The sequence below is a fragment of the Drosophila eugracilis genome, unplaced genomic scaffold (assembly GCF_018153835.1).
Source record: "Drosophila eugracilis isolate 14026-0451.02 unplaced genomic scaffold, ASM1815383v1 contig_415, whole genome shotgun sequence".
Taxonomy (NCBI): domain Eukaryota; kingdom Metazoa; phylum Arthropoda; class Insecta; order Diptera; family Drosophilidae; genus Drosophila; species Drosophila eugracilis.
In genome coordinates, this window is record NW_024573278.1 from 1,847,658 (window position 1) to 1,870,416 (window position 22,759).

Consider the following 22,759-nt stretch of genomic DNA (forward strand, 5'->3'; position numbering starts at 1 on the left):
TTTTAAATCATCTATTTAACAAAAAATGTGCTAGCTTTTTAAGAGCCAAATTCAGTTTGTTTTTCTGCCAAACGGAGCTTTTCCTATTGGGATTTATCGACGGTGGCCAAACTGCAACAATACCAGCGGCAAAACGGATAGCTGCCAGAGGTGAGTTTCCCCGCAAGATGACTCATAACCCTTCAAAGGAACCTTCAACTAACACCATAAAAATGAATAACAAATAAAAAACAGCGCAGTGAACAAGTGAAATTCAATGCGAATTGTTGTAGGCGACATTTGACAAAAAAAAAAAAAAAAAACTTATGTATGTATGCTAGGCAAACAAAGGAGTTTGGAATCGTCATCGGCATTGAGGGCATGTCACACAGTCGTCTGTAATATGACGCCCTCAACGGCGACGATGCCGTCGGCGGAGGTTACTACTTGCTCGGTTTCGGGGACCAAGAATCAGAAATTATTGTTTAGCAACAATAACAATAAAACGAAATAATATAAACCCGAAAAAAAGAGAAGCCCCATAAACCGAAACGCCCCACTGCCAAATGCAAATTTTTCTTCGGGGCCCAAACCAACAGACTGTTTTTTTTTTATAATTATGAAAAGGGAAAAGCAGCAAATCGAATTGCACTTAAAAATGTCCCCTCGCAGACTCCATCCAGATCCCAGATTCCAAAACCCCAGACGTTGTGGTCATCAGCCCCGGGTTTTCTACAGAATCCGCTGCAGTCCTCCATAAAACAAAAGTCAACGTTTGGTTTTTTGTTTTTTTAATGGTCCTCTCCGAGAATCGGTGAAATTATAGAGCTTTCATTAAGCTGAATCTGGATCCTACGCAAAGCTGGTTTTATACATTTTTGAAATAATATTGCTTGCTGAGTTGGTTGGTCTAAAACACATTTTCTGAAGAACAGAAAATGTTGGGTATTACCTGGGATTTAAGAGAGATTTAGAAGACTTTTGTTTAAAAAATATTTACAAATCTATCGTTGGATTACAGTTCATTCATTTTAGTGTCACAGTCGCATTCCTTTAACTTTAATAGAACTTTATCATACCTAGTGGACGATTAGAGTGAAGAAAGCTTAATATAAATATCTCATATCTGACCAATGACGTCGATTCTGGAAAAAGTAAAAGTCTAAACTACAACGAGGTTTATTTTCTACTTGTTTGTAAAAGTACTTTGTAGATACTATAATTTCTGCTGACTTATCTACGCTATTATCAACATTTTGTAGTTTTGTAGTCATGTAAAATAATATAACTTTTAAGACAACTTTTGAAATTACAACACACCCATTCATATTGATTAGAAAAGGAAAGTTAAATATACTTTCATACCTCAAAATTATGCCCAACCAGTGAACGACTCTGTCACAGCGAAATCGCAAAGTAAACCCAAATAGGATCAAAGCCAGGGGTCCACAAAGATGTCCAACATTACTGACCAGACTTCAGACGGGTCTTTCCTCAACACAATGCCCAAACGAGAGTTGCCGAGACAGTGTGCGTTTCAAGTTTAATGTAGAATATGCAAATTGCGCATAGCTAATTTGCATTTATGACAAAAATAATAACTAATAATCTGGCCGAGAGACGGAGGTGGGGAGGAGGAGCGTGAACGGAAACCGAGACGCAGATGGATATGGAAATGGTGATGGAAATGGAGATGGATACGGATACGGGGACCTGGCGACAATGACACACGAGAGATATGCGAGAAATTTACTATAATACTTCCAGGAAGGCAAAAAAAAAAGAGAGTGCCGACGCTGAAGGGCATAAAAGCACGGCGAGCAAACAAAACAGCATTCGGCTCGGACATTGGACATTGGTCGCTGGCCAAGTGAAATGACCATGACGGGTCGCCAGTTCCAGCTCCAGCTCCTCAGGTCTCTGGTTGCTCAGTTCCCTTTAACCTACACCCGTCTCCAAATGCACTCCAGCTCCAAAAGGTGTCGCGCGCCAAGCAAATTACCGGGTGTGTCCAATTCCAAAACGAGCCTTGGGATTCTGGAGGATGTCAGTCATCCTAAAACTTATCCACATGCATTTAAGCACTTGGAAAAATACATATTGTATGTGATGTTGGCCTACAAGTTGATTAAATTCCACAAAATATTTAATTTATTTGGGGTCTAGAAGATATAAACACCTTGAAATACTTTTGATTTCTCAAGGAATTGTCTTAAATATATTATAGAAAATGTAAAAGTTACTGTTATAACTTTTTTTAAGCTAAAGGAAACTTAAAAAGCCCAAAAATATATGTGTTGTGTTAAAAAATGTTAAAAGAAATCCATCTAACAGTCTTAAAAATATCTGAAGTCAATTATGGAATTTTTAGAGCAATGGAAGACGATTAAATTTCTTTAAACAACATCTGTATATTTGATAGTACAATATAGGATAATATAAAATTTCTTTAGGTAATTATGGTACACATTTTTGTCTCCGTGTATCCCTATGCCACATATGCTAGTGTCTTCAATGTCGTGTCCCTTTGTCACGTGAAATCAAATCATGCATTACAATTTCATGCTCAATCGCCAATGTAATTGAGCCGCACAGCCGTCTCTGTCCCGGTTCCTTTAAGTACTTAACAATTCCAGGTTTGCTATCCAACTGCCGCCACTATGTCTGCCACAAATCCAATTGGTTGCCCCCAGCTCTGAGTCATGAATCCGGGATTCCTGGATCGGTTCGTAGTCTTTTCCGGTTGCCCAGCTTCCGTAAAAACAAAAGTCGGAGGGTTGTAATCCAAGCGTAAATTGCAGCTGGAGCAACAGTTTAGCCATTTTCACACCCAAAAATATATTTTTCCTTAGATCTAGGGAAATATTTTTATAATTTTTACAACTATTGTTTAATGACTTAATTTATGCGGCGACACGAACTCTTTTGCACTGTGGCATATATATGCTGTTTTTGGGACAGTCCTGGCCACATGTCCTGCGTTCATTGTTTGGATCACGTTCCCGCGCCCGATATCGAATCGGTTCGATCTCAGAGGCAACTTTGTTTCCAAGTGAACAGCGTCGAGGAATAGCTGAGATCCTGGATCCATTGTCCTCGTCTTGGTCCTTACCATTCCGCTATCGGATAACAGCGCCCGCATTTTGTCCTCATGTATCTGTATCTTTTGCGCTTCAAACTTGTAAGTTTTTTTCTGTTTTTCTCTTTACGTAAAAAGGGTTTAGGGATTTTTGTACTGAAAATATGGGAATCTACTATATGTCCAATGTGCACAGGCATGTGTGCATATTATCCCATCATCGAACGTCTTGAGATATGCATCTAGATCTGTGGGCTTGGGCCTGACATGTAAGCATTGGACAAGTTGAGGGTTGATCTGGCATTGCCCCTAGACTTAGAGCATAGAAATAATGCATCTCACACTCCTTTATTAGATGCTTCTTGGAAGGGAATTTTCTTAATATTATAAACATATTTTGAAGTGCAAAAATGTTCTTGGAAATAACATTTGTTGAATAATTTTGTGATAGCTGCACTTTTATGGTCAATAATGTTTTTAATGAAAACGAAACATATATTTGTTCTTACTAGAAACCTTCCTCAATCTCAAGTCTTTTTCCCAATTCCAAACTTGTATATACGGCGCCACAGCTAATGAATCACTTTTGTACTTTATCTGCAGTAAGAGGGACTATAAATGAAAAGAATATTTAAAATTTTTGCACGTTGAGGCAAGATAATAAAAGATGTTGCAGTTGCAGCAACAACAACATTGCTCTACTGCAGCTGAGGGCAAAAATAGTGCTGCGCGTGCAAGAAATTGTAAACGTCATTTGCGATTAGCTCATCGACGCCAGCCAAAAACAAACAAAAAACAAAGACAAAAAAGAAGCCGAAATATTGTAAGACATAAAACACTGGCAGTTCCAAAAAAAGAAGTATTATCGGCAGTGAAAACAAATCGGCAACACGTGCCACAGAGCCGGCTGACAAGTGCCAAAAGATACTCATACTATTCGTGATCGATCAATGAATGAATCGCGTAAAGTCCAAAATACGATATGATGACACAAAAATAATGGCAAATCGGAGCTTAACCCGTTTTTATGAGAGTTTAATATGCATTTATGGAACTAAATAAAAATATTAATATCAAGATTTTTATAATTTAAAATAAATTTTTGTTGAAGGTCAAGAAGCCAAATAAAACGATTTAAGTCACTCTTAAGATATAACTTCCAAAGTAATCATTAGACTACAATGGGTTAATTGCTGATCAGACCTCTCTTTATGCATACAAATATCTGATTCAGGGGTCAACTTTGCTCTTGGTTACTGTCTTTTATTATAAAGCTGGCGTCGCCCTCCGATCCAACTGAGCTCAGCAAATGTCGCGAAGAAAGTAAAGTCGCTGCGATTCGGGTGAAATGCAACACTTTTTGCTAACGCCGCACAAGTCATGGTCATCGAGCTTGTATTTTGTTTATTTTCCTCAGCATGTGACATTGTCCGCGGCGAAGGCGACATTGGAACCATCAGCGCTCTTCGCTGCTCCATATGAGCGAAGCTCTCCGCATGATTTTTCACCCAGTCACAGTCCAATCGAAAGTCATCTACGGCCGGAGAACCCACTGCAACCCAGTGTAAAAGCTGAGCGGATCGGTCTCTGGGCAGCGGCGTCGACGTTGACGATTGGAGCGTTTTAGTTGCGGTCAGCTTAGTGTTGGATCAAGTCGCACTGCACCCAGTGACCAAGTCGTCGTCGTCGTAGTCGTCATCTTTGTCGTCTTGTTTTTTTTTCGGTTTTTTGACTGCCCATTGTCGCGCGCGGTTTATGTGGCATAATTTACGATCTCGCGGACGTCTTGCAACTTCATCTTGGCCAGCGAATCCCTCAAGCGATGCAGCCTGCACTCTCGGCAGACCGCTTATGAGATGGATCCAAAAAGTAATCATTAGCCCAAAGGAATAATAACCAGTGATGCACATAACGAAATTTTGATTATTTTTTTGTAACAAAAATATTGATACCTAAAGGACTTATTAGTGGTTAATGGCAAACTTTTACTTTTTTTATTATTTATCTTATTATTTATCCATAGTGATTCTTGATTTAAATTATTATTTTATTATTCAGTGAAGTATTTTCAAGGATATATTTTAAACTTTTATTGGCTGCAACCTAAGACAAAGCACGTTGATATTTTAAACGAACCAAAGCAAATTTGAAGTTTTCTTTATCAAGAACCTATATTTAAAATATTTTCTAGATCTATTTTTTATTTTTGATTCTATTTTGAAGAGCTTAAGAATACATTTAAATTGATTTAAAAGTATTGAAACAGAAAAGTATATTTGTTTTAGGAACTTTTGAACTAATGTAGGTTATATTTTTCAAACAGAACCGTTTCATAGAATTGGTTCTTTATTGAGTTGCATCGGTGAAAAGGGTTACAAATCAAAAATTTTAAAAGATTTTTTTCTGTGTGCTGCAGCTGCATTGTGTTTGTTTTTACTGTGTCTCGGGCGAGCTTGTTGTTCTTCCATTTTTTTTTGGTTTTTTATTTGCATACGGTAGCCGCCGAAAATGATTTGTTTTGTCTGCTCAGGCGACAGGCAAGATGCGGGGGAGAGGGAAAGGTTTTCATAAGGAGGATGGGCAACGTTCTTTGCCGTTACTGTTGGGGCAACGTGTCCACTTGGAATTGTATCTGCAACATATTATATTACAATTTCTGTTGTATGGTGAATAATATTATGTGCTTAAGTTTTATAATACATTATGGAGTCAAATTGTCAAATTATCACATCTTTACAGTTAAGGGACGGTTAAATCTAATTAATATTTAAGATTAATTTAAAAAAATGTATTTTGTGTTATAAATCTGCATTTTCTATGAAAAATATTTGATTTTTAATTTAAAATCAAACTAAAGAAAAAATATAAATCAGCTTTCGTTTAAGGATCTGTACATTTCAGTAGGTTAGAAAGCCAAAGGAAACAACTTTTTACGATTCTAAGACTTACAAATTTCGTTGCCATAACAATTTTATTTGTTTGTCACAAGTAATTACTTTCGTTGAGCACATATTTATGGACTCCAATGCTGAATACTTTGAATAAGAGAAATGAAATTTACGTTTTTATGGGGCATAAAAATGTTAAGCATTCCAAAGGGTAAAATTCAAATGTTTGCGAGATTTTTAAGACAGAGCGAATAAAAATGGCGGCCATGTAAATGGGCAAAAGCCCCTCTCTGTCGTTCTACCACAAAGGCAATAACAAAACGAACACCAATACAAACGGAAGTAACAAAACTGACATTGAATTCTGACAAGCGGAAGTGCAAAATGTGCGTGTGTAGGTGTGCCAAGGGGGTTTGTCTAAAAAAATGCAAAAAAAAGAAAACATTTGCCTGAGTAATAAAAAAGGGATAACAAAAAGGAGAAAGCTTAAAACACAAATGCCAGAAATGTTCGCTAATGGAGTGTAACAGCTCACACACACACACACACACACACACAGAGACTCTGGAGCCACACACACTAACATTGAAAACAAAATGAAACTCAAATAACAATTATTAAGGCGTTGCCAGACAGGCACACACAACACAACACAAACACAACAATTATGTGGCACTGTGTGTGTGGGCGGAGCGGTGGCGCGATACAAACTCAAACTGAAATACAAACACAGGCGTAAACACACGTATTACGCACGAGACTCACACCAATGCCAGTTCCAGTTTCCAGTTCCAAGTCAGCCAATGAGAAAATGTTGTTGCCTGTCTGTTTGTCTCTGTGTGTGTGTACGTATTTGTGTAATGCTCGCCGCTCTTCTTCTTCATCCGCTCTCGCTTGCGCACACTGTTGTTGTTTACCAGAGAGGGTGGTTGTTCCCTATGTATGTGTGTGTGTGTGTTAGTTTGTGTGAGTTGTGGAACCCGTTTTCCTCCCCCCTCTTGTGTTACACTGAACAACAGAATTTGAAACAGCCACAAAAGCAGCGCAGCCGTATTGCATTGGTCGGTGAATGAACCACGCACAGTGGTTATATCTTCTTGTTTTTATAAATATTCTTAATAATATTTTTTAACATTTATCGGTTCCTTTAACTGGCTTTCACTTAAAACCCTTGGACGTAATCGAACGACAGTTGTGTTGTATTTTAATAAGTTAGTTAGTTCAAAGGCAACTTTATCTAAACTCTAGTTGAATTTTTAAGTCAATTTTTGTATATAACTCCTTCTGTAGCTGTTGAAAACTCTAGTGGGAAAGCCTTGTTATCTTTGAAATGAGCTCATAATGAAAGGCAGATATAAAATAATTGAGATTTTCGAAATATTTGTTCAACATCTCTTAAAATGAACTTTTTAACCTAAAACCATTAACTTTATGGTTGCCTTGCTGATATATTATTTTAGTTCATCTTTCAGAAACATTCTTTAATGGCATCATTTTCCAGTTAAATATCATCCATTACCGCTTAGTTGACTAGGACAGTGTAATGTTGCCTCAGAAAATGTTTTTATTGAGCATGAAATAACTTAGCAGATGTAAGCTTACCAGAATCACGTATACGCCTAGTTAACAAATCTTTCATTGCCTTATGTTTTATGGTTTTCATTGCATTTGCATTTAGAATGTACTTCATGTTATCTAAAATCCAGTATTGATCGTGATTTAAATATAGGATTCATATAGTGTTTTACGATTCAGGGTTTGGTTTTTCGGGTTTTCAATAAAAATAATATTTTCCAATAAATTTCTTCATAGTCAAAAATGGTTTCTTTTATAAACTGAAAAAAATGAAGAAAAACGGAATCTTGATTTCCATTTCTAAAGGGCAAACGTGTAAGTCCAGGTAATAAATTAAATGATAAGCAGATCCCCCATTTATTTATTTATTTATGGCTGCATGCGACTTGATGTTTGGTTTTCAAAACCGGATCTCCAATACAATATGGTAGATAAAATTTTTCCTTTTTCCACTTTTTCTTAAGTGTCAGCGACCATTACTATGTCTATTTTGGTCTTATATTCGACAACAGATGCACCACTGTGCATCGGTTCTAATGTCTTTCAAATTTTACCTGGGGAATGGGGACTTAATATGGAAACGGGAATGGAAATGGGACTGAGACACCATTTTCTTCTGGTCTTATTGTTGTTTTGTTGTTGTTGGGTTGCCCCAATGTGTTTTTGTGTTTGTTAGTGTGAGTGTTGGATTGTTTCCTGTGCTCGTTTGCCGTATTTCTGGTCTCGTCTAGGATTTGATGCTTTTTAAATTCTTTTGTCTCGTTCACTTTTTTTTTTGATGAATTCTCTACACGTATGTATGTTGCATGTAGGGTCTTTGTCTCTGTTTTCAGGGGGTGTTTGTTCTGGTTCTTCTTCTTGTTCTTCAGCATCGGTGAGTGTTTATCTTGGGTGTTAGTATGGGTGCGAGCATACCGGTATGTAAGTCTGCATGTATGGGTTTGACTTCTAGTGAGGAAATCCGCTTAATGCTGTAATTTTGCTACGCTGTTCAAACGAACACGTCGACTTTGATAGTGTAACAATTTTCTAGAAAAGCAATTGTGGGGATTCCTTTTTAAAAAATTTAAATATTTTACGAATATAATTTTATTCGTAACAATAGTTGAGTAGTGATGAAAAACCTATTTTTACCTATAACCATAAAATACAGTTTTATCACATATTTTTAAATATTAAGAAAAGGTTTTTAAGTCAACGTAAAACTTACAAAACATTCTTACTTAAACTTACCTAAACTTAAAAAAGACAATGTCCTTAGCAGCAAAATAATTTTTAATATTCAATATTTATAATAATTGTAAGAGATTTTCTTGGTAACTTTGTAAAATAGGTATGTTTCTATCTATTCTCCGAGTAACAGCTACAACATTTTTTTTTTAATTTATTCAGATGATATCTCAAGATTTAGTCATTCATTATATTCAAATAACTTCTGCGCAGCTTTTCAAACCTCTAACCGAAATATTTTTACCCCAACCTTCAGATATTATGACCAATTAATCAATAGCAGTTTATCATTCTCCAGAAATACCTTCAAAAGCCTTTTAATCCCACCATAAAAACACAAAAATCTTAGGATTTTCAACACCATTTTGGGGAAACCAACAAATTGCCGGGACTTAGAAAGTCTTTAACACCTCCACTTCCTGTGGGATTTTATTTTTGGGGGAGGAAGACCTTCCGATCATCCCCCAAAAATCATGTTACCCACTATTTTTAGGCACTTGAGGCCGTAAAACAGAAACGTTAACGTTAGCCTTGATAATAAAGTGAAAAGTGTCATAAATTTCAAGGTGAGCTTGCGTTTCAGAGAAAAACCAAATTATATATTCACAAGCTTATTTACTTTAAAAATAGAGTCATTGAATATGCCTGCCTTATCACTTAGGATTCGCATTTGAAATTCAGAACACTTTTTAAAAGTAATTCAATTAAATTTAAACTATAGTTTTCGCTTACATAAAACGATTCCACAATGGAATGTTAATGCCTGTTCGGTATATATATATATTTATTGCTATATATATATTCTTATATATATATATATATATATAGTTGCAGTTGCGCTTGTGTATACCCATAGGTATCTAATGAAACGTGATTTTCTCTAAAACGTGACTTTGTATTGATTTTTCTCCAACTATACTTTTGTTTCATTTTACACCCAAGCGTAAGACTGAGCCACATTATTTGTTGTTGTTCTTTTTTGTATTGCTGCTGTTTAGTGTTGTTGTTTTTGCAGTTTTTATTGCAACGGAAAATGGTATCGTCAACTGCTAAATGAATACGCAGTAGATTGGCTTCCGAACCATTTCGATATGAAATTAATATTGTCATTAATAGCGAAATCGTAAAGCGACAATTCCGAGAATTTCGTAAACGACGGAAGCTGCTTTTATTTTTATTTCGAAATTAAGTTTATTGTTAAACTGTTAAGATGCAACAAATAGTTGTTTAAAATAACTAACAAATAATAATTGAGTAAAGAAAAGCATTTTTAATAAGAAAATCCTTAACTTATTTTTCAAATATAATATATTTTTTATATTCAATGATAAATTAAGAGATTTATCTATTTTGTTTTTAATAAATGGTACTAAAAACGAAAAAAAACTTAAAAATTTAAAATATATTACATTTTATAATAAGATTCCATTTGTTCAGAGATTTCCTTGCTTAGAGAACTTTCAAACTTTTAAATGTAAATAATAATTAAATTTTAAAATATACTCCATAAAATCCCTTTTAACCTCAGAAAATGGATAATAAAAAATAAAGTTTGGTTAGATACATATTAAATAATGATAAAGTGCTTAAAAATAATTTGAAATAATTTTTTCAATACTTATTATGCCACTTTGCTTCCAAGTTGTCAAGTTCCTCATCTTTATTTGCTGTTCTACTCCCTATTTGTAACATGTTTACATGCATTCCCTTCCTGTTGGTCTATTTGCCAGAATCAGATTCCATGTGGATATTTGTACAGTGTCCAACATCAGCGGATGGTAGCCGGTTTCCATGTCCAAGTCCATGGCAATCCATTGTTGTCCATGTTGTTGTACAGCTGCTGCTGGTGTTTTAGAGCAAATTCCAAATCAAATTCAAATTTATGGTGAACATCACGTACGAACGACGACCGACAATGACAACAATGGATGTGCGGGTTCAGGCTGCAAGTCCAGTTCAATTTCTACTAACTGCAATTCATAGAGTAAGTGATAATGGAGGTGTTTCGTTATTTACGCGTAGGTGAGGTCGTTTATATATAAGAGTTTGTATATATGATGCAGCAAGTTCGGGGCCTTAAAATATGATTATCGATTTGACCCTTGGAAGTTGTGTTGTTCTCTTGGCATGCAGCACATTTTGACTTGTTTGATTTTCCACGATGCAAAGAGGAGCAAAGAGGCAATGTTGGGTTTTGGTATTGTTCTATGGCCTATGGTTGGTGTGCCCATCGGCCATTTGGTTGCAAGTTTGTATTGTTGATCGATTTTACGTGATATTTCCGAGATTTTCCGTATTTATAGCTTGGCTCTCTGCTCCTGGTACACATTTCGCCGCTACTGCCGTATTTGTTGTTTTCCCCCATTGTTATTGTTGTTTTGTGTGTGTGTGTGTGTGTACATATACTTTTTGGTTTTTTTTTTTATATTTTTATTTCATTTGAAAGTTTACTTTCGCATTTTGAACGCCTCATCGCTTTGCGTATTTGCTCTGGCTATTTGTACGCCCCCAAACGCCCCGCTCTTCTTTCCAGTTTTATTTTTCCCCCAACCCAATATATGTGTACATATATAATTCCCAACTGGAGGATGGCAGCTCTGGGCTTATGTTTGTTGGACAAATACAAATAAAATACATGCATAATTATTTTTGAAAATATAGTGTAATGAAAACAATGATTATGATGTGCTGGTTGATTATTATTACGATTATGGGTTTGGTCAGACGGATCGATTCGGTTTTATTTGCTTTCACTTCGCAGCTCCCCCAAAATGTTTGCATTGGTTGTGTTTTATTTCTGATTTACGGTAAAGTTCATGCAAAATAATTTGCTTGGATTAATATTAAATAAATTATATTGGTTGCGGTGGGATTCGGCTCAAATTTACAAAAGCTCCATACTAAAAATTCTTATTTGTTGTTTGTGTATTTCACATTTGGCAAAAACTGATGCACGACCATTGGATTAAAAATGTATTCTGTTGATTTTTGCAAGGCTTTACGAGGTTTTTATTGGTGGCTGTTAAAAGTGTACTTTTACAATGGCAGAACTTTTGAATTAATAATTTCGTGTAAATAGTTGGTTTTTATTACAAAAAAAAGTGATTTATTGAATTAGGTATTTGTGGAAGCAATGGCTTTTAATTAATTTACTTTTTTTTGCTAATTTTATGGTTGGTAAACGTCCGTTTACTTGCGATTGACAACTTTTTACTTAACGAATAAAATAATTGCATACTTCAAGGCGCCTCCTGGCTTAATTGCCTATTAGAATGGATTTTAATTGATATTATATATATATATATCTTTATATATTAATATAAATGTGAAATCGCTTATTAAGATATATACTTTTAACTTTTAAAATTACAAATTTTGTCTTTTCTTAGGACCAACTAGAGAAAGGGTCTTATTTCTCCGAATCCTTGGATCCCTTTGACTCAATCCCTGCTTAATTCTTTGCTCATAAACCATTATGCTAATCAATAGGCAGTTCCTTGCATAATTTAGGGCACCATAAAAGGGCCAATTGTAATCTTAACGGGGGCAAAAGCAACGACAACTGTGCGCAATTAGCGGATTTGGGCAACCAAAAACAAAGCCAACGCTTTTGTTCCCTCGTTTCTGAGATTTTAGCTGGTGCTGGGTGTTGTTGTTATGACCGTCGTTACTTGTTATTGCAGGCAATTAAAAACATACGCCCAACACCCTCAAACACCCCCAAACACACACACACACACACACCCTTCTTCTGGATTGCATAAACTTTTGTTTGATAATGTTAAAGTGCCGCGCAAACAAATCAAAAAGCATATTGAAATTGGGTTAATGTACGGAGGCAACCAGTCCGGATGCGAGTCCACATCCACATCCGCATCCCGTTGGTCTGGTGGTGTCCTTAGCCCGTTGTTTGCATTACGGGTTTTAATCCCAAAATTAAGCGCGAGCTGAGCATTAAAATTTGCGACCCATTTCGAGGGAGGTTGCCCCTTCAGCGACGCGACGCCGACTGTTGTTTCAAGATAAAAACTTCATGTGCGTTGGGAAAACACACGGGAAAAAGAGCAAAGGACCAAAAATGTGGCGGTTGGGGGTTGGGTAGAAAAAGTGCACAGTGAAAAATTGTTAAACATTTTATTATTGAATTGTTTTTAATGTATTTAATTGGGTATAATAAGTAATGACAATATTTTTTTTATAAAAGTAATCGAATTTTGAAAGTAGTATCTATCTTATTCACCCATGAAAAATTGTAAAAAATGATTTAAAATTTGTTACAAGTAAGATAAGAAACTTAGAAACTTATTTCTATTTTGGGATTTTAAAAATACTTGTTTCTTTTAAGACTAATATTAATATAACATTAATGGGATCAGTTTTAATAGTAAAAACTTTATAAAATGGAAATCTTTTTAACCTACAAAATAAAGTTTCGTCAACGTGCGTTTGAACTTAATGAAAGCCATTAAATTATAAATTTTTCTCTAAGTGAACATGAACATTTTGGCATTAACAGGAGCCGAGCTCTTATCGTTTTGGCCCCGGCATATGTTACGCACATTTACGGCGTATGGCGAGTTTTCCGCTTTGCCACAGCTTCCCACCTGATAGGACACCTCCGGAATGTGTGTGGGAATCTCAGTGAGGTACCTTCAAGTCCGAGTACTTTGTTTACCTGACTGCCTCGGAAGTTTCTCACACTTCCAGGACATGTGCTGCTTTTTTCTTTGCTGTATTTCCCCGACTGGTTATCAATTGGCCGATTTGGAAATTCCCGAATGGCTATGCGCTAGCGTGAGAATCGAACGACGAGCAGCGGGTTTTTAGCATATATAGCCATACCTGTGGATCGTCCTGGGAAGTGGGAAACTAGCAGCAGGATCCGATATGCCAGGAGGATATGGGACACGCTGTTGCGCCTCGCCCGCAACACCCACATTAGTATCGGACCAGCGTCCAGTGTCCTGTTAAATTGCTTTATGGACTCTCCAGCTTCCACTGCGTGGGAATCTTTCATATCCTACCTGTTCTTATTTAAAAATCTTCTTTTTCCCATCACACACTGTCTCTCCTCTGTGTTTATGGATGTGCAACTCTCTAGTTCAAGTTCAGTGTGAATATTTGTGTTGACTTTATTTTTAAACTTTTGCCCATTTGTTTTTAGTTTTCTGTTGTTGTTTGCCTGTAACCAGATTAAGGTCAAGTTGGTTCGGCTGAGGATGGTATTCGGCTTGAGATCCGGTTCGTTGAGTTGCCATTCGAGGCATGAGTCGGAGTTTTATACACTTTCCGGGAAGAAGAGATCATTGAGTTGCTCGTTAAAGTGCTGGCGAAGTGTGTTTTCTACTTTTTGCTATGCCAAGGGGAACTTTTAAGATTTACTTATTATTAAAAATAGATTTTATGGAAAATAAATCAAATTCCCACAGCCGCTCCCTTTATGCTTTCCATACATTATATATTCCATTTCATATTCCATTACTTAAATTATTAGAATTAATTCTTTGTTAATGATTTTCCACATTCCAAGATGATGATATTTTTGGCATTATACTTTATACTTAAACTTATACTTTGACTTCCTCTTTCTAGAATTAAAGTACTTACTTCCTTGATTGTACCATTGACATTATGAGAACCAATTCTGATATATCATGGGATATTCTGATATTTATAGCTATAAGAATTGCTGTAATGTTCCTTAGGAATAATGGCTTATACCCTGAATAATTTTGACCCACTTACTGCTCGTAAACTATCCTATTATCTGGATTTCGCAGCATATGATACTCAACCCTCTGGTTGACTCCTGTCCTCATTTTGTTTGTCCGTTCAAGGCATTTATAATAATCGCGGCCTAAATGGGAACGCCTTTGTGTTTTTCCTTATGTTTTTCCCGGTGGTTTTCTCTTTTTTCCTCCTCCTCTAGAGTGAAAAGGGAAGCAACCTCACTTCAGAGATGTGCATGTTGGCACATTTGCGTTGCGGATTAGCGCGGAATGCTCTTTAGGATTATGATCGTTGAGCAAATCTGTTGCTCCTGCGAATGCGTAACGGATGTCGGCAATTCCCTCAATCTCTGACTCTTGACAAATGTTTCATTTCTTGATGGCAAATGAATATAAATTACCTTCAGTACTATTCAAATCTATATATTTGATTTTTGGGGTTTTTAAAGTTACTTGAAAAATATTTCGTTATGTTTTAAGTTTATTTTTTTTGCAGATTATTTTATTTATAGATATTATTACAGTTATAGTTTCAAAAGTGTGAGTATCTTTGAGAAAATTATTCATTTCTTGGATTGTTTTGTACATTTTTTTGTATTTTTATATAAACATTTCTCTGTTTTATATAACTTACAAGCTGACCTTGAAAACCATACATTTTTATAGGTCTAACTTTTTCCAGTGCATTCCATATAGGGGGCTTTTATATCTTTCGGCTAACCCTTAAATGCATTTAAAATACGTGACCTATGTCAATAAACTTGTCACTACGTGCAAATTCTTTGCCCTCCGCCTCAACTACGTAAATGGCCAAGTTCTTTAAAATAGCCAGAAAAAAGATGCAAGTCAATGGAAAAAAAAGCAGCAGGAGTCCCAATGGCTTAGATTTGGCCAAAACTGCGCCAAAATCACGTTCGAAAACTATCAATGACAAGATGCTGGCTGTGGGTCATCCTGAATCCTGTGAATGTATGTTGCACATACATAAATTTGTGCCACCTCCTAAACTCTCTCTCAGTGTTTGTGTGCTAGTGTGCGTGGGACATCATTTGAGTATTATGTGCTCATACAGACACACGATATATACATATATAGATATAAGTCAAACTGCTGCGGTTGGGAAAAGTCAACCTGTAGAATGCAGGAGTCAAAAACGAGTGAGAAAGAGAGATGCCAACTATTTCCAGTTTTGCCATTCAAGATGAAAGGATCTCGGCAAATTAGTAACATTGCAAAAAGTCAATTGCCCAGCAGGTAAACAGGTAAAGATTCTAGTTCAGCCAATGGCAGGTTGTTCTCCCAGAGAGATCAGGTAGAAGATCAGGGTTTAGGGATCAGTTGGGAAACTGTTAAAACTGCTTGTCCTGCAGGAAAGCAGCTCAGTTGCAAACAGGTGATTGCAGAGACATGAGCAAGTGCTAAGGATAGGAGAGCTCTAACAATTTTAAAGGATATTTAACTAATTATAGAAAAAAAACACATTTTAAAATGACAAACCATCGAAAAATTCGCAAGGATTGCTATGAAAGCAGATTACATGGTTCGTTGTGGTTTTCCGAAACGTAATAATAAAAAATGTCCTTCCTTTACTGATTTTTCCCCATTTTTACTGATATTTTTTTTACTGATTTTTCCAGATATAGCCAAAACGTGTGCCATGAAGGAGAAAAGCAAAAATGCGGCACGCACCCGACGTGAAAAGGAAAATACGGAATTCTGTGAATTGGCCAAATTACTGCCGCTACCAGCGGCGATTACTTCACAACTGGACAAGGCCTCCGTCATCCGGCTGACCACATCGTATTTGAAAATGCGACAAGTCTTTCCCGATGGTAAGTTCCATATGCTGGCGCTTCTCTCGGAATTCGGAATTTCGCTTCCAAATTTCCCCCCATTTTTATTCGAAAAGGAAAACTCACTTGATTGCCGCTCAATTTGTCGCCGGGTCTTGGCTTTTCATCTCGTGTGAAATACGCCTTGTGGCTATGGCAAATGATGCGGAATGTTTGACAGCCACGCGACCGACACGCTCATTATAATCCAACCTCGACATATCCTCACAGCAGGACATGATCCTTTGTTTTCATTTCAACTTCTATATATTCCTCTGCTGTTTTTTTTTACTTTGCAAATTTTCAAGTTTAAACGGCGATGTTTGTTTAAAGCATATGTTTGCTGGAAGAAAGCCAGGGAAAAACCACTCAACAATGGGAAGACAATAAACAGCAGGATAAAGTGGGTTGGCTTGAAGGGGGCGAGGAGGTGGTGGCTAAAACACAATGGCGGCTGTTGTTTCACTCAAAAAGCAACGAGGAACGAGCAACGAGAACCGGACTGGAAATCTCGACCCCCCCTATTTCCCGTTTTCCCGCTGCTTTTCCACCTCCACCTCCTCCACCGACCCGATGGGAGTGTGCGCCACTGAGATTTTCTGCTGACAAAGAGGGTTGTTTAAGAGTAGGTGGGAGGTGGGTTGATAGGTTGCTGGGTGGGCGGGTGTCGCTCCCATTGTTGCCGCACCGTTTTGTGCTTTTCTTTTGCTGCCTTTATTGAAATAATTATTTTAATAATAGGCAACAAACAACGAGATCCGGACGGCCCAAGGAAGTGCTATTATATATTATACATGACAATATATTGTAGATATATATACACGGGTATATATGGTGCGAACAGTGGAAATTGGGGTGGGGAAGTGAGTTGGCATGAATGGTGGACTGTGAATGGGCCACCTACGGCGCTCGATGACTTTAATTGGGAATAATATTTAGACGTCAGCAGTGGCCAAGTAGGGCGTGTGCTGCCACTGCTGCTGCTGCTGGTGGGAACTTTGTGAATTAAGATACTTCCAGCGGATGACAAACAATTATTTAAGGACATTAAGGGTAACTGGGCTATAGGAAAGGGAATTGGAATCATTAGAAATGTGTTAAATGGCTATTCAGTTTGAGATTTTTTATTTTTTTAAATATACAAAAAAAAGAAATAACATTTTTTAATAGTAAGTAATTTTCATTAAATCTAAATCCTATTTTTCTAGGACTTGGTGAAGCCTGGGGCTCCTCGCCAGCCATGCAACGTGGTGCCACCATCAAGGAGCTGGGCTCTCATCTGCTGCAAACGCTGGACGGATTCATCTTCGTGGTGGCTCCGGATGGCAAAATCATGTACATCTCGGAAACGGCCTCCGTGCATTTGGGCCTCAGTCAGGTGAGTGTCGTCGGATGTTGTTGGATCTCTTGTCCTGATTTATGCGCATAAATTGCCGGGCCCACCTGAATTTGCCTTTTTGTATCCTGGCCACCACTTGCATTTGCAAGTCAATGGGCCGGGCTTCAGGGACCCAAGTGTTGTGGACTCAGAAAAGACGATTCATTTGCATTTGCCTACTAATTGGCACTCACGGAGGGTTGGGAAAGAAATCAGTTTCACATTGCTTTAGCAAAATTAAAAGTTTTAAATTGAAGAAATATCTTTTTATTAGTAAATCAAAAGAAAATCAAACATTTGCTCCTGTTAAACATCTTCTGAATTCTTTAAAATATATCCTTATTTAATGATATATTTTCTTACAGGTCGAGCTGACTGGTAATTCGATATTTGAGTACATACACAACTACGATCAGGACGAGATGAATGCCATTTTGTCGCTGCATCCGCACATAAACCAGCATCCAGTGAGTACAGCCTCAAATTTCTAAAGAGTCTTTCGAAACATTTCAAAATGTTTGTCCTATATCTCTTGCTCTCTTTCGCTCTCTCTCTCTCTCTCTGTGGACTGCTCTTTCCATCCCATTTATACTCACGCCACAGGCCGCCTTTCTCAACTCCCTACAGCTCGCCCAGACGCACACGCCTATTGGCAGTCCAAATGGCGTCCAGCATCCATCTGCCTACGACCACGATCGCGGATCGCACACCATCGAGATCGAGAAGACCTTCTTCCTGCGCATGAAGTGTGTCCTAGCCAAAAGGAATGCCGGCTTAACGACCTCTGGTTTTAAGGTGAGTTAAGTTAGACAGTTATTTCATAGAAACAGATTGTACAGAAGGGCTTTGCATGATCATTTTGAAAGCAATGAATATTATAATATTAATTTATATAATATATTTTAGGTAATACACTGCTCCGGCTATCTCAAGGCTCGCATCTATCCCGATCGTGGAGATGGACAGGGCAGCCTCATCCAGAACCTCGGCCTGGTGGCCGTTGGTCACTCGCTGCCTTCATCTGCCATTACAGAGATCAAGCTGCACCAGAATATGTTCATGTTCCGGGCCAAGCTGGACATGAAGCTCATCTTCTTCGATGCACGGTAAGTGGATTTTTAAAGTTTTAAACTTTCTACAAAATTTTTCTCACTGCTTTACAAAAAATCCTTGAAGGTATCCTTTGCCTTGTTTGCCGTATATTCGACACTAGGCAAATATTTAAACGGGCCTCCGAATTCGCCTTTTACACCACGATAAAAAGTTCCGGGGCCCCCCACTTCACTCCCCCGTAAAAAAAGATAATGTTTTCAAAGTGCCAGAAAACAAAAAAAAAGAGAAGTTGAATAGGAAAAAGGAAATGTAAGCAAGACGGGGCGACATGATGAAAAGAAAAACAAATCATTTCCCTCTTGAGCTTGATTTTCCTTTGTCAGTTTGTATATGTATGTGTGAGGAGGAAAAAGGACTCTGTGTAAGTGCCTGGCGGGCCAAAAAACCAGCCCACTTTGTCTGACATTATTGTCACTCAATTACCCTCATGATGCCACGGCATATTGCCATCCTATTCTGTCGTCCTTCTTCCTTCTTTTTTGCACACTGAACAACCCCAAAGTGGTGAGCACAAATCAGCCCCTTTTCCTCAGCTTTCTTTTTTTTTTTTTTGATGTTGGTTTTTTGTTTTTCCTGCATAATTGAATTGGAGTCGAGAAAAGTAAACCAGCCGAATAATAAACATCAACCAGCAGCAACACCAATGACCATTCATTGTTTGGACAAGAGCTGTGAAACTGCTATTGCCCTCCGACCTCGAAAGTTTATCCAACTAACTTGTGTCGCCTGTTTATTTGCTTACAGCGTATCGCAGCTAACCGGATACGAGCCGCAGGACCTCATCGAGAAGACCCTGTATCAGTACATCCACGCCGCGGACGTAATGGCCATGCGCTGCTCCCATCAAATCCGTAAGATAACACCTTCTTATTCGCTGCACTGCCATTGTGCACTAAGCCATGCACTTAGCAAAACTAAAAGTGTTTTGGTTGTATAATTTAAAGAAAAACAAATATAAAAATAATAAATTTAATGACAAGTTTTAAGGGAAATATTCCTTAGAATATAGAAGAACTTTTGTAATCAAATATTGATTTGTCCCTAAAATGGTGTGCAAACTCAAAACTCCTTCCAAGCCAAAGGATTTAAAATATTTAAAATTGTATACATTTTGTTTTGTGAGAAAAGATGCTTAAATCGATTGATTGGCATATTAAAACCCCGAAGTATTTAACTAAAATCTATCTTAACTATAACTTATAATCAATAAATATTATAAGTTTAAGTTTATTTTATAGTGCTTAATGGCTTAGATGCAAAGATTTCTGCTTATAATGAATATTATTTACTTATTTAAACCTTATTTTCCTTACAGTGCTGTACAAAGGACAAGTGACCACGAAATACTACCGCTTCCTGACCAAAGGCGGCGGCTGGGTGTGGGTGCAGTCGTATGCCACCTTGGTGCACAATTCGCGATCCTCGCGAGAAGTGTTCATCGTGAGCGTGAACTATGTGCTGAGCGAACGAGAGGTGAAAGACTTGGTGCTGAACGAGATTCAGACGGGCGTTGTGAAACGGGAGCCCATATCGCCAGCGGCTCAAGCAGCCCAAGCGGCGGCGGCAGCTCAAGCAGCTGCGGCGGCGGCACAAGCGGTCCAAGCTCAGGTGGTGGTAGTGCCGCAGCAGTCGGTGCCTCAATGTGCCGGAGCAACAGGCCACCCGGTGGGTCCAGGGACGCCAGTTAGTCTGGCCCTAAGTGCCAGTCCCAAGTTGGATCCCTATTTCGAGCCGGAGATGCCCTTGCAACCGCCCAATGCCGTCACGCCCGTGCCCCCAACGAATAACAGTAGCAGTAATAACAATAATAATAACAATAATGGCGTTTGGCATCATCATCAGTTGCAGCAACAACAATCCGGCAGCATGGATCACGATAGCCTGAGTTACACACAGCTTTATCCGCCCTTGAATGACCTTGTCGTGAGCTCAAGTAGCAGTGTAGGCGGTGGCACAGCCTCAAGTGCCGGTGGTGGCTCCAGTGCCTCCGCCTCATCCTCCGGTGTTTACTCCACGGAAATGCAATATCCGGATACGACCACTGGCAATCTTTACTACAACAATAACAATCATTATTACTATGACTATGATGCCACAGTGGATGTGGCAACCTCGATGATACGTCCATTCTCGGCCAATTCGAATAGTTGCTCTAGCAGTTCGGAAAGTGAAAGGCAGTTGTCCACCGGAAATGCCTCGATAGTTAATGGAACTTCACCCTCACAAACGACCTACAGCGATCTAAGTCACAATTTCGAGCTGAGCTACTTTTCCGACAACAGTTCGCAGCAGCAACAGCAGCAGCAGCAACAGCAGCAGCAGCAACATCTAATGGAGCAGCAACATCTGCAACAGCAGCAGCAGCAGCAGAGATTGCAAACGCAACAGCAACAGCAACACCAGCAATATCACTATGCCATGCCACATCAACAACAGCAGCAGCAGCAGCAGCCACACCAACAGCAGCAACATCACAGAGTGGTTAGCGATTTTGCTGAGAGTTTTAAGAGCGTAAATGCAGCTGCTGCAGCGGCAGCTGTCGTGGCCACGCCCCATTACGCCAGCGTTATTGTGGAGCCGCAGCATTATATACCCAACGATTTTGTGCATTAACAGCAACTCGATGTTGTTGTTGTTGTTGTTGTTGTTTCTAAAACGTCGACTGCCCGCCCATCCGCCGGATTGAAGTTGTTGCAATGTTATTATACCTACACCTCTGATTTCTCAGTTCAAAATTGTAATATGTGGCAGAGCCAAAAAGTATCTGAATTTCTAACGCCCCCCTCTATTCTGTTTTATTTATTAAATATCTTAACATCCCCCCAAAATTATGTTCAGTGTAAAGATAAAACGCGTAAAAATTAAAAATCAAATACAGAAAAATCCTTGTTAACAAATTGCAAAAGCAAATACAAATTCTATAATAAATAGTCTGTAAGGCCTAACTGTAAAATGTTCATACAAACTAACTTAAATTAATTGCACATACTTATACTTAATAACTATATCATAAATGTGCATACATTTGGCCCAAAAACCCATAATCATAAATACACACGATCCACGAATATATCTATCGGATATGTATATAATTATGCTGTAATGTGTAAATAGTGCAGGGTCTCCGCTCCACTATGCAGATATTCTGGTATATATGATCTTCATAAGTCAAGTAAATAATTGTAAATGTAATATTAACTATTATCGCAAATTTTTCTAATTTGAATAAACAAATTATTATGTGGGTGAACAATAAATCTAATGAGTTTAATTGTTTGAGTTTGCCGTATTTAAAAGCCAGGATGCTAAAGCTTAGAGTTTTGTATTTAATTTAGTTATTTTAGTTTACAAATAAAATGTTATTTACAAAAATTATTGATTTCATTTTCTTTTTCTTATCAATTAGTTTATTAAGTTATTTTTTTAGCAATGTTACAATAAAGCCTTGATCCTGAAAGGTCAACTCATAACTAAGATTTTCAAAGGCTTAAAAATTAAGCTTAATTCGTTGCTTACTATATATATTTAAAATTTAGTAATATTTAATCTTAAATTTTTTTGCTTTTCAACTGCAATTTTACTTTAAGAAATTACCAATTTAGCAAATGTCTTTTATTATATATAATCTTTATTTTTTAATCATTTTCTTTTTAGCTTTCATTTTACATTTTACATTAATTATGTAATTACATTTACTATGTAAGCGCTAGTTCCGAATTTGGCCTCCATACAGCACCTTCCAATTGTATTGCATATCACACGTACAGATTTTTCTTACGGCGCCACCTAGTGCTGTTATACACAACTTGCTTGTTATACATCCGTATAACGTATTTTATGTATATGAAGAATAGTGTTGAAAATGTAAAATCATGTTTTAAGTAGATTACCGGAACCACCCTGTGACAAGGAAAACGGAAATTTAAATTATTTAAAAGATAAAACTCAAGCACGGT

General features: G+C 37.6%; 1 protein-coding gene across 3 annotated transcripts; it reads left to right on the top strand.

Moving 5' to 3' along the window:
- Positions 1–22,178, top strand: LOC108116968 (protein single-minded). 3 transcript variants are annotated; one of them, XM_017229126.2, is made up of 8 exons: positions 1–150; positions 16,118–16,312; positions 17,521–17,690; positions 18,056–18,157; positions 18,294–18,485; positions 18,597–18,796; positions 19,548–19,654; positions 20,119–22,178. In XM_017229126.2, exons 2-8 carry the CDS (start codon positions 16,138–16,140, stop codon positions 21,414–21,416), a joined length of 2,244 nt encoding a protein of 747 aa, XP_017084615.2. In that variant the 5' UTR covers positions 1–150; positions 16,118–16,137; the 3' UTR covers positions 21,417–22,178. The 3 variants fall into 3 exon arrangements, with proteins under 3 accessions (XP_017084615.2, XP_017084612.2, XP_017084614.2); XM_017229123.2 differs by lacking the exon at positions 1–150 and adding an exon at positions 4,842–4,927; XM_017229125.2 differs by lacking the exon at positions 1–150 and adding an exon at positions 4,842–4,927 and having other exon boundaries at positions 18,318–18,485.
- The last annotated feature ends 581 nt before the right edge of the window (positions 22,179–22,759 follow it).